The sequence below is a fragment of the Mesoplodon densirostris genome, chromosome 4, assembly GCF_025265405.1.
Source record: "Mesoplodon densirostris isolate mMesDen1 chromosome 4, mMesDen1 primary haplotype, whole genome shotgun sequence".
Classification (NCBI taxonomy): domain Eukaryota; kingdom Metazoa; phylum Chordata; class Mammalia; order Artiodactyla; family Ziphiidae; genus Mesoplodon; species Mesoplodon densirostris.
The window spans coordinates 99,347,460-99,359,719 of NC_082664.1; the positions used below are offsets into that span (position 1 = coordinate 99,347,460).

At 40.9% G+C, this 12,260-nt stretch overlaps 1 protein-coding gene across 1 annotated transcript in view; it reads left to right on the forward strand.

The window, feature by feature from the left end:
- The window catches only part of LOC132488554 (ankyrin repeat domain-containing protein 26-like), a 116,331-nt gene that overhangs the window by 3,815 nt on the left and 100,256 nt on the right, over nucleotides 1-12,260 (forward strand). Inside the window, 3 exon segments of the mRNA XM_060096864.1 lie at nucleotides 2,631-2,737; nucleotides 6,784-6,854; nucleotides 11,992-12,025. Of these exon segments, the coding sequence (XP_059952847.1) occupies nucleotides 2,631-2,737; nucleotides 6,784-6,854; nucleotides 11,992-12,025 (212 nt within the window).

The window sequence follows — 12,260 nt, forward strand, 5'->3', positions numbered from 1 at the left end:
CGGTTAGGAAATGCCAAGAAGAGGTTTTTGGGGTTTTCTTTTCCCTTCAGTTTATGTATTTAGGCAAAGTTCTTTTCAGGTTTCGGGGATAATAATTCTTATTTGGGGAAAGAGCCTAAGTGAACTGTAACCTTGCCTGGAGATCAATTTTAGGAGGACTCAGAGGAAATCAGATTGGCAATGAACGTGTGGTGATTAAATGGGAAATAAGGGAGAAGAACAGATAATTAACTGACATCCTGTTTTGGCAGAAACAGCCACTTAGATAAGAGTCTAGAGTCTGCTCTCAAATCTAGAATGTCTTGATGGGAAGTAAAGGGTTTATAAGTAATGAGATCAAGTTGCATTTTCAGTTTACTTGTCCCTGTTCTACCTACTTACCCAGAAAAATTAAATGTAGTTTTGGTGACTCTGATCTCTTACACTTTTCTTTTTTTTTTTTCAAATCCTCAATTGAGAAAAGGAATTGGCCATGTGGGTAGAGATGAGACTGACATGGTTGCTACACTAATTCTCAGCTAGAATTGTGCTCGTGAACCACAGTCACCTGGGAGAACTTATAAAAAATTTACAAGCCTAGGCTCTCCCCTGAAGATTTTGATTGAATAAATCTAGCAAGGCCCGGACATGTGTGTTTGGAAATATTTCCTCGAGATTCTGTTACAGCCCTTGGTTAAGAACAATGGAATGGATGAGTGTGATTTATAAATTCACAGATCTCAAAAATAAGAAATCTCTAGAAGAGTTGGAGTTTGATAGATGCTACTTCCATCAACTCCCTCCTTTCCAACAATATTAGCCTGACTTTTATCTTTCTCTGCCTCTGTAATTGAGAAGGTAAAAGGGATATTATTGGCAATATCTATTGGCTTGAAGAATAACTCCTTTTTCCTTCCAACCACTAATCATTCACTGGCACTCAGAGAGTCTTTAGAAATTTGCTTATGGTGAGTCATTTAATAAGTAGAGTGTGACCCTTTGTGGATTTTGCACCTTTTGTTATCATCCAGGTCATTAGGTCAACAGATGTTTATCACAAACAGGGTTTTCCTGACTGCAGTAAGAGTAAAGCATGAGCCTTCTTTTGGTGAAAGCTGCATGACAGAGTCTTGCAGTGTGTCTGTTAGGTTCACTGGTCCCTGGCATAAGCAAGATGATAGTTTTAAACATCAAAACCCATGAAGTTAGTAACAGTACAGATAGGAATTGTTTTAATAATTTAGTTTCAGCAGTCTTATGAACTAATTATCCATTTGGTTAACATCAGGGAGAATTATAGAAATAGATTGTAGTTTTAACAGGCATTGGAAACATTCTTGAAGTGGGTATTATGAATCTTAATAGCAATTTTTATTACACGTTGGGACCCACTTTTTTTTGTAAAACACATGATACTAAAGAAAGGAAAGTTTTTTTGTTTTTTTTGCGGTACGCCGGCCTCTCACTGTTGTGGCCTCTCCTGTTGTGGAGCACAGGCTCCGGACGTGCAGGCTCAGTGGCCATGGCCCACGGTCCCAGCCACTCCGCGGCATGTGGCATCTTCCCAGACAGGGGCACGAACCCATGTCCTCTGCATCGGCAGGCAGACTCTCAACCACTGCGCCACCAGGGAAGCCCTAAAGAAAGGAAGGGTTTTACATGCAAATATTTGCTTTATACCCACCCGTTTGGAAACACTCACAGCAAACATAAAAACACAAGTGGGCTATAGACTAAACTTGGCCCCTGGATGTGTTTAGCTTTCCTCCACAAATTGAGTCAGCATTTAAAATTTAGGAGACTCATGCAGAAATCTGCATTTCAGGCTTCTCTTAAGGAATCCAATCTGGTCCCCCTTGAGCCCATGCTACTGTTTGGTCTGCCGTGCAAAGGGTGCCCCTTCTGTATGGGGCGCGTTCTCCAGTTTGCTGGCCTCACCTGGGTTCTTCACTTACTTGGGTCACCTACTTGGCCTCCATAAGCATCTGTGTTTCCAATTCCTGTATTACAGTTTATTTTGATAAATATTTCTAGATTTTAAAACAGTCATTAATTTCTAATCTATTTCATATTTTAAAAGAATCTAAGAATGGGATTGAATTTTTCAAGTTAGAATTTATAAGTTGGTTTTTTAAAAAAACCCTTTTCTTTACATGTTCATGTGAAGAATCATATTCCCATTGGACTGTCTGTAAACCTTATGAGGTTAATTGGTTATCATTGGATAGGTTATGCATGTTGCAGACAGTATTATATCTTTCTCCTCAGCATTGTTCCTAAAATATGCAGTTGATTTAATAGTTAAATGATTATCTCTAGAGGAGTGTTTAGAGTGTATAGACTAGTATAGAGCAATAAAATAACTACAGTATACCTGATAAATACTGTGATAGAAGCAAAGATCCTTGGAACCGGTAAATGTTGGAAGTGAGTTTTAGAGAATGACTTTGCAGTTAATCATGTGAAGAAGTGAGGAGGAGCATTTTAAAGAGAAGGAAGCAGCACAGGGTGGGTGAGAAGGAAGGGGCTCCTTTTTATTTACTTTCTATATTAGATGTTTAAGTTCAGAGAATCTATTATAAGTTTTAAAATTCAGTTTAGAAATATGTAACTTTGTACATTCTATATAAAGTGTTTCTTCTGTTTTACAGGAGGGCTTCACACCACTTTTACTTGCTGTAAGTGAAAACAAGCAGCAAATGGTGGAATTTTTAGTAAAGAAAGAAGCAAATATACATGTAGTTGATAAGATGAAAAGGTACAGTAGTTTGTTCTTTTTCTTTTTAAAAACCTTAGTGCTGTTCTAGAGTGGTGACAGAAAGATTGAATTAGTAAGAAGAGATTAATGTATAATCAACACATCATCAGGTCGAAAAGCAATTATTCTGACTGTGTATCATGAAAAATAATATAGCAGGATTCATATTCCTTTATAATATTGACTGATGTCATTTGCCACCTGATTTTTTTCTTTTTTTTGGTCATACGATCTTATAATAGCTAAGGGGTTTCATATTAGTTTTATTAGCTTTATAAAGTATGGATTCTACTTTTTAATTTACCTTATGACACAGTATTGAATTTCTTAATTCTTTAATAATAATTTTTTAACCTCTACTTTGTATACATTTTTCCTTAAAAGATGCATGTCTTTGGGATGACTCTTTGCTTTAAATTACTTTCTTTGAAGAATACTGATGTTATTAGGTTATCACAAAGTGATTGTTAATCACTATTACCAGATACTGTGGGCTCATCAGTTTTTATCCTTTTTCATTTCTAGTACTTTTTTTTTTTTTTTTTGTGGTACGCTGGCCTCTCACTGTTGTGACCTCTCCCGTTGCGGAGCACAGGCTCCGGACGCACAGGCTCAGCGGCCATGGCTCACGGGCCCAGCCACTCTGCGGCATGTGGGATCTTCCCGGACCGGGGCAGGAACCCGTGTCCCCTGCATCGGCAGGCGGACTCTCCACCACTGCGCCACCAGGGAAGCCCCATTTCTAGTACATTTTGATGTTCTTATTTTTAATTGGTGAAGGTAGAAGGAAGAAAGATAGCTTTAATTGGATAAACAGTTCCTTCAATGAAGACAAGTCATAGGTGGGTGATAAAGAGGAAAATGATGGGCTTTAGATTCAGACTGGGTTTAATTCCTAGCTTTCCTACTTATTAGGTGTATGACCTTGGGAACGTTACTTATTATCAGCAAATATGTTTCCTGATATGAAAAGGAGGATAGTAGTATATCCTTCAAGGGTGGTTGTGTGGAAGAAAGATTACATATATAGTATTTCATTTAGTGCCTAGCACATGCTTATCAGCATCCTTAACTGCAACCATGACTGTTTTTATTTCATTATTATTAATATTATTGTTTTAAGCCTGCAAATAGCTTATCCTTAACCTGACCTCTAGCTGATTTTGAAGTATAATATAACAGACTAAGGAAGAAATGGGGAATTCTTCCTTTATATACTCACCTGCTTCAGATAAGTGACCTCAGCATAGCTTCTTGTCCATCAAGGACTTTCAATTAGCAGTTTCTACTACATGCCATCTGAGTGGGACAGGAGGCTTCTTTTTTGTCCCTTCATTTTAGCCTTGGAGGTAATTTACAAAGATGAACACTTGAACGTGTAGATGGTCAGTTCTACATGGATTGGCAAGATATTAACTTGGTAAAGTATATTAAATTAGCTGTTAAAGTAAGTTAGCTAAAGTTCCTAAGGGTGAAATTATCTCTCTGTTATTTTAGAACAGCCCTCATACTTGCTGTAAACAATGATTCAACAAATATAGTCAGGCTTCTTCTTCAAGAAGGTATTGATGTCTTTTCTCAAGATTTCTGTGGAAGGACCGCAGACGAATATGCTCGTATTTATGGTTTTCATATGTAAGTGTTTACATTAAAATGCCAGTTATCACTAAACTGTGGTTAAAAATAATTTAACTGTTACTTGTTATGTGACAGGTGAGAGTTCTAGTTTGGTGCAGGCAGTTTGGGAATGGTGGTGAGATGTTCCCTATCATCAGCTGGAACCCAGCCAAAAGGCCAGACGAGTTAGATGTAGCAGTGGGCACAGGGTTCTTTATCTCAGGACTTTAAGACTTTATATCCTTAAAGATCCTAACATTATCCATTTCATTCCAAGTGTAACCCCTATGCATGGGGTACAAGTAGTGTCACAGCTCTGATTTTTCTAACTTGTTATTTGGGTCTTGAAGTGTTTAGTTCAGCAGACTATCCTATATTTTCTCTTGGGGACTTACTTCTATACTCTCCCTCTTAACTTTTGCAAGAACCTAAGGGATTCCCTAAGATCAAAGAGACAGTCCTCTTCCATAATTCATCTGGAGGGGAAAAAAAAGGGCATTCTCATCATTCTGTTGATTGCATTGATTCTGTTGCTGCAGTGTTGCTACTAAAACTGGTCTTAGCAGGGTCTCCTTGGCAGCTGGATCTGGAGTCTGGATGTTGCTCTATAAAGACCTTTAATAATTTTAAAAGAAAAAAAGAAACCGGGGGCCTCCCTGGTGGCGCAGTGGTTAAGAGTCCGCCTGCCGATGCAGGGGATACGGGTTCATGCCCCACTCTGGGAGGATCCCATATGCCGCGGAGCGGCTGGGCCCGTGAGCCATGGCCGCTGGGCCTGCGCATCTGGAGCCTGTGCTCCGCAACGGGAGAGGCCACAATAGTGAGAGGCCCACATACCGCAAAAATAAAAATAAAAAAAAAATAAAATAAAATAAAAAGAAACCGGTCCTGCAGTCGGGTCACGATTGACCTTTGCTCCCAGGATGCCCTTGCTGATTCAGATTCCTCAGTTTTCATGGTGATGCACACTTAGACTTCAAAGTGACAACTTTTTTAGTTCTCATACATATGCCTGTAGCTCAGCCACTGTTCCAAAGCACCAGCACCCAGTTCTGGCACCTGGGCCTCCTAGCCTTAGCCACACACCCCCTCCCCGACACACTCAAAAACCTTATGGAGAGCCCACATCTTAGCCCAGATCTTCACGATGAGTTACCCTTTGAGGCTAGCAGATGTCAATGGGAAGCGTTATAGGCTGTCAGAGAGGTTCAAATGCTCCTGCCGGGGGAGAGCAGACTTTCCTTTTTCCTTTGTTACCAGACCTGAACCTCAAGGCTGCTTTATATCCTGTGGGGCACTTTTTCTTAGGTTGTGGAAGGTCCCATATCATCCTCCTCAGAGTAGTGGGTGCCAGCTTGCCTGAGATTCCATAACTGAGGTTGGCCCCTCAAGTGATCTGTTTTCCATGATAATGAAAATCTTCTAAATGATTTACATCTGCCTCAGCCTTCAAAGTATTTTCAGATTCTGCCTCATAAGGAACCCATTCACCAGAAATCCCTGAATCTCAAGTAGGTTAGTTGGCATTAGGAGAGGTAAGCCCCGTCCAGGACTTGTCAGCATCCATGGTAAAAGTAGGGTTATGTCTTCCAAGTGAACTGGCGATGAACATGGAGCTTAAGCATCCTTCTAAGAAAGATCTGCTGGTTCAGAGTTTGAGTAGGTAGAGAAGGAGTAGTAGTGGTCCAAGCCAGGCCTGGACTTCGATTAGTTTTCTACTCTTGGTGCGATTAGCTGCAATAATGGGGGGCAGTTATGTTATCTAATTTAATGAGGTCATATATTTATAAATAAATTCAGTTACAAATTATAGAATAGCTGAGAGTCCCTGAATTACAAACCACCAAGAAAGGACAGCTAATCACCCTGATTACTGACGTTTTCCCTGAAAACTGCAACATTAGAATGTTAAACCTATGAAAGGACACACACATTGGGATTTTAATATGATTTTTACAAATTAATTTATATATTATTTATTTTTGGCTGCATTGGGTCTTTGTTGCTGCACGCGGGCTTCCTCTGGTTGTGGTGAGCGGGGGCTACTCTTTGTTGCGGTGCGCGGGCTTCTCATCGCGGTGGCTTCTCTTGTTGTGGAGTTCGGGCTCTAGGCATGTGGGCTTCAGTAGTTGTGGCACGTGGGCTCAGTAGTGGCTCGCGGGCTCTAGAGCTCCGGCTCAGTAGTTGTGGCGCACGGGCTTAGTTGCTCCGCAGCATGTGGGATCTTCCCGGACCAGGGCTCGAACCCGTGTCCCCTGCAATGGCAGGCGGATTCTTAACTGCTGCGCCACCAGGGAAGTCCCACAATCGAAGTTTTGGTAATAGCTCTGACATTGTCTGAAGTGATCAAAGAATTTAATATATTTGGTAATTGTTTTTCATATTAGTATTAAAATAGTAATGTTATTTATCACATTTTTAATACATAGCAACTGCCAACTGATTTCTGAATATAAAGAAGAAAAGAGACCTAAAACTCCTTCTCAAAATAGCAACCCAGGTAAGACGTCTGATAGTGAATTACTCTTGGTGACCCTACCATAGATAAAGTAAGAGTGAGGAAGTTTTAATAATGAAAAAGCAATGAAAAAAACCAGTGTGTAAACTGCATGTATTTTTTTATTTTTTAAATTAATTTCTTAATAGTCTAGTATTCAGAATTGTTTAAGAAGTTAATTGTAGGTAATTTAAAATCAGACAGTATTGTCTGAAAAGAAATCCACATATTTAATCATGGCCCCTAAAATCCCATATTAAATCTTTGCGTAAATAAGAAAAAAGATTTTTTGGTTAGTACGTTGTATGTTTCCTCTATAATCACATGAATATTAGTTATTGTATAGTGATTAGCCTCAGGCAGGCTGGCACCCACTACTCTGAGGAGGATGATATGGGACCTTCCACAACCTAAGAAAAAGTGCCCCACAGGATATAATGCAGCCTTGAGGTTCAGGTCTGGTAACAAAGGAAAAAGGAAAGTCTGCTCTCCCCCGGCAGGAGCATTTGAACCTCTCTGATAGCCTAAAACGGTTCCCATTGACATCTGCTAGCAGAAAAGACAAGTAAGAGCCTCAAAGGGTAACTCATCGTGAAGATCTGGGCTAAGATGTGGGCTCTCCATAAGGTTTTTGAGTGTGTCGGGGAGGGTGTGTGTGGCTAAGGCTAAAAAAGTTACCATCTTTAAGCCTGGGAACTCAACAGTACCTTCCTGGTACTTTAAACAAATGGCAAACAAGAAGAACTGCAAAGCTGAGCCAGTGTGCAGTGTACCAAGAAGAGATTATTTTTGAAAGCTACCTACCGATAGTACAGAAGTCAGAAAAGCAATGCCTGGTAGCGAAGCACTGGTTGTTTTCCATATTATTGTACCAGCGAGGTCTCGCTATTACCAACTTCATTCCTCACAAGTCCAAACAGAGTGAGATAGGCTGACTTCATTAGAACCAGATGTTTTCTTCTGTGTGTTGGATAATTGTCATGACACTATAATTTTGTTAGAACGAGATGCTCTGTTGCCATTAGTTAAAGGATTATCATAGTATTCAAATAGCCCAACTGGAGACTCAGCAAATTCTAATAAAAGCACAAAGATACTTCACATTAAGAAATACACTATTGTGTTCCCTAGATGTGGCACCTAGCGCATTGTACAATCTGTATGAGGACACCTCTAACATAGTAGACCTCTGTCCATCAAAGAACTTCTGTAGGTTGGTTTTACACGTTAGAGGAGATACAGAAATGAAATAGAGCTTTGGTCTTCAAGGTGCTCATAATAGAGTTGTCCCTGGTTAATTTCAGTATTTTTTTAAATGGAATTTTCAAAGAAAATATTCTTATCTATTTGTTAATTTGTCCACTTAACAAATAACTATCAAGTATCTTTTAGGTACTAGGCACTATTCTGATGTCACAGGATGCAAGCATTTAAAAAACGCAGTCCTTGGGCTTCCCTGGTGGCGCAGTGGTTGAGAGTCCACCTGCCGATGCAGGGGACACGGGTTCATGCCCCGGTCCAGGAGGATACCGCATGCCGCGGAGCGGCTGGGCCCGTGAGCCATGGCCGCCGAGCCTGCGCGTCCGGAGCCTGTGCTCCGCAACGGGAGAGGCCACAGCAGTGAGAGGCCCGCATACCGCAACAAAACAAAACAAAACAAAAAAAACACAGTTCTTGGGCTTCCCTGGTGGCGCAGTGGTTGAGAGTCCACCTGCCGATTCAGGGGACACGGGTTTGTGCCCCGGTCCAGGGAGATCCCACATGCCACGGAGCGGCTGGGCCCGTGAGCCATGGCCTCTGAGCCTGCGCGTCCGGAGCCTGTGCTCCGCAACGAGAGAGGCCACAACAGTGAGAGGCCCGCGTACTGCAAAAAAAAATTAAAACAAAAATTTAAAAAATAATAAAAAACACAGTCCTTGCCCTCTAGGAGCTTGTTATTATAATGATCATTTTTATTATTTAGTATACTTTATTCTGTGCTTACTATGTCCCAGAGCCCACTAGGAGTTTATAAATTGTCTTTATGTATTTTTTTAAGTTGGTGTTTCATATGTGCCAGATATTTTAAGTCCATGGTGAGGAATTAGAGTTTTTAAAAAGTGCGTGGACTTTAAGGTAAGCGTGCAGAGTGAGGAGAAGTTTGCCAGGTAAAGAGGCAGAAGGACAGCGTTTGGCTGGAGGAACATCTATCAAGATCACATGTTTTGCAGAAAGAACAGCAGTGCACAGGCTGAGATGTACGAGTGGACTTGGCAGGATTTATGAGCAGTTCAGTTTTGCTGGTGCAGAAAGGGTGCTGTGGGGATGGTTGGTAAAGAACACTTGAGGAGGGGCTGGAGAAAAGTAGGGCAGGCACTGAGCTCCACAGCGGGACAAACGGAAGGTCTGCTGGGGACAATCTGAGTCACATACTGCGGGGATCCTCCTCAAGGAATTTGAGTACCAGCCAATGACGAAAAGATATCAGTGGAATTACAAAGCCCTTAACTGAGGACTGAGGGTCTTGAGATGGAGGGAAGTAGCATTATTCCACATAGATCAGTCTCTATTTTTTAAAAAAGTATTTATTTATTTATTTATTTTGGCTGCGTCAGGTCTTAGTTGTGGCGTGCAGACCCCTTGTTGCAGTGTGCGGGCTCCTCTCTAGTTGTGGCGTGTGGTAGATCAGTTCCTATATTTGTTCATCTGAGTGTGCTAAATAAAACTCTCATTCAAAATAAAAATTAAAAAGGAAAAACAAAAAAAAGAAAAGTAGGAGAGGATGGTGGTGATGTTGCAAAAAAATTTTTTAATGAAAATTTCAAGGAGGGAGTATCAATTATATCAAGTAAAATTACTGAAAAGAAAGTTGGATTTAACTCTTAAAAGTTCTTTGGTGGTAACCTTTTCATAAGGACAATTTAAGAGTCATAACATCTACTTTTTACATGAGTGGTACTTCTGATGTCCAAATATGGAAAAATCATCACATCTACCAAGGTCCTACCTAAGTTTTTCATAACAGCGGCAGCTGCCCACGCAGGGTCAGCAAAAACAGTCTGGCCTGGTGAGTACGCTTGCCCGCGTTTTCCCAGAGTTGTCAAAACCTGGGAGTGGGACTTCCCTGGTGGTCTAGTGGTTAAGACTTCTTGCTTCCACTGCAGGGGGCATGGGTTTGATCCCTGGGGAACTAAGATCCTGCATGCCGCTCGGTGTGGCCACAAAAACAAAAACAAAACAAAAAACCTGGGAGTCAACTGTGAGGAATTAAATCCTGCTTAGTTGGAGAAAATTAACTGATCTTTTCATTTTCTTTATAGGAACTTTCATACTTTAGAACATATTATCAATCATCAGAATTCTTTGGTTTTTTTCTGGTTGAAATAGGATTGTGGTTTGTTTCAATTACTTTCTGACGTCACTGTTTCATCTATCCCTTTTATGCCTTTATTCAAATGTGTATAGAAATACAGGCAAATACCAAGAAAAACAGATTTGAGGAAGGTTATTCTGTGAAATAACCTGACTGTAATCACATATAACACATCCACCCAAATAATACAGACTTCATGTTAACAATGCAACTGTTTGAGAGGTTCCCCAAACCACACCAGGTTCGGCTCTTCCATAGAACTCCCAGGACTCAGCATGTGGTTGTACTCATGCTTGTGATTTATTACAGTGAAGGAATACCAAGCAAACTCAGCAAAGGGAAAAGGCGCACGGTGCGAAGTCTGAAGGAAACCAGGCGCCAGCTTGCAGGTGTCCTCTCCCTGTGGAGTTACTGCGTGTGCTTCGTTCCCCCAGCATCAGATTATGACAACACACGTGAAATGTTGTCCAGCAGTACCAGAGTCTCTCCCTCCCTCCTCCCCTCCCTCCCTTTTTTTGTTCATCAGCTTAAGAAACAATGACATATGCCTTACAAGCTGAAAAAGCATGATTTCTGTAATCATTTGCCACATAATGGGAAGGGTTGAGAAAAATGACATCCCTCACTACTACACAGCACTAACTGTTTGGACCATGCTGCTCTATGTGGTGGTGGGTCCAGATAGACTGTCGAGCAATGGAAGGAGACAGTCTCAAGAGATTATACTTTTAAAATGTATATATATTGAAAACTTAAAAAAAATTCAACTTCTCCATCCTCACCATCCAGTTGACCCCATTTGCCCTCCCCCGCCTCCCTTTCAGGAGATTATCCTTTATAAAACTGGAATTACAAAGTCTTTCATGCTTATCTTGCAATTGGAAATAGGGCCAGAAAGAGTTTGTTTCCTGTGTTTTGCCATGCTCTAAAGTACAGCACCTGTAGACCAGGCTTCCTTGTGACAGGGCGTTTTCACCCTGAACTGAAGAGCCGGAGAAGTTGTGTTACGTGATGGCAAAATACATGTATTCTGTACGCACTGCTCTGAGTGATGGAAGTCCAGAAATATCATGCTATTTAAGTTTGCTATTGTCAGTTTATGGTACTGATTCTACTAATGATACCATTTTCTGTCAGTCTCACAGTTTGGTTAGGATTATGGTCATTGTAAACAGCACTTCACTTTTAGGTAACAAATTTTGATAAATACTGTTCTTTTTTTTTGCATATGATAAATGTAAAGGAGGGGAAATGGCTCTCATGCATAATTGCCTAGCAGTGGTATAATCAGCATTCACTCTAGTATACTGTCCAGGTGTGATTCCAAAGGAATACTTTTTTTAAAATTAATTAATTAATTAATTTTATTTTTGGCTGCGTTGAGTCTTCGTTGCTGCACGCAGGCTTTCTCTAGTTGCGGGAGTGGGGGCTACCCTTTTTTGCGTCGCGCGGGCTTCTCATCGTGGTGGCTTCTGTTGCGGAGCACAGGCTCTAGGTGTGCAGGCTTCACTAGCTGCAGCACGCGGGCTCAGTAGTTGTGGCTCGTGGGCTCTAGAGCTCAGGCTCAGTAGTGTGGCACACGAGCTTAGTTGCTCTGCGGCATGTGGGATCTTCCCGGACCAGGGCTCGAACACGTGTCTCCTGCATTGGCAGGCAGATTCTCAACCACTGCGCCCCCAGGGAAGCCCACAGAGGGATACTTTTTAACAAAGCATCAGTCTTACACTTTTAATATTCTGTATTTTTCTATTGTTGATTTAAAATGTGTTTTACTTTTTCCTTTAACAGTGGTTAAGAATTCTGAAGAAGAGTCTTTAAGCAGGTAGGATCTTATGGATTTTTAAAACTTGTTTGTTTAACTAAGGGAACATGGAGAAAAGAAACTAATGTTTGTTGAGTGTTCTACTCTGGGTTAGACACTGTATTATGTGCTTAAATTTGTTACATCATAGAGTCATCACAATCGCTTTACAAAGTAGCTGTGCTATATAGCTTACTTTAATTAATTAGGCAGCTGTGGTTTGGAGGGCTTGGTTAATTGACCCATGATTCCATAG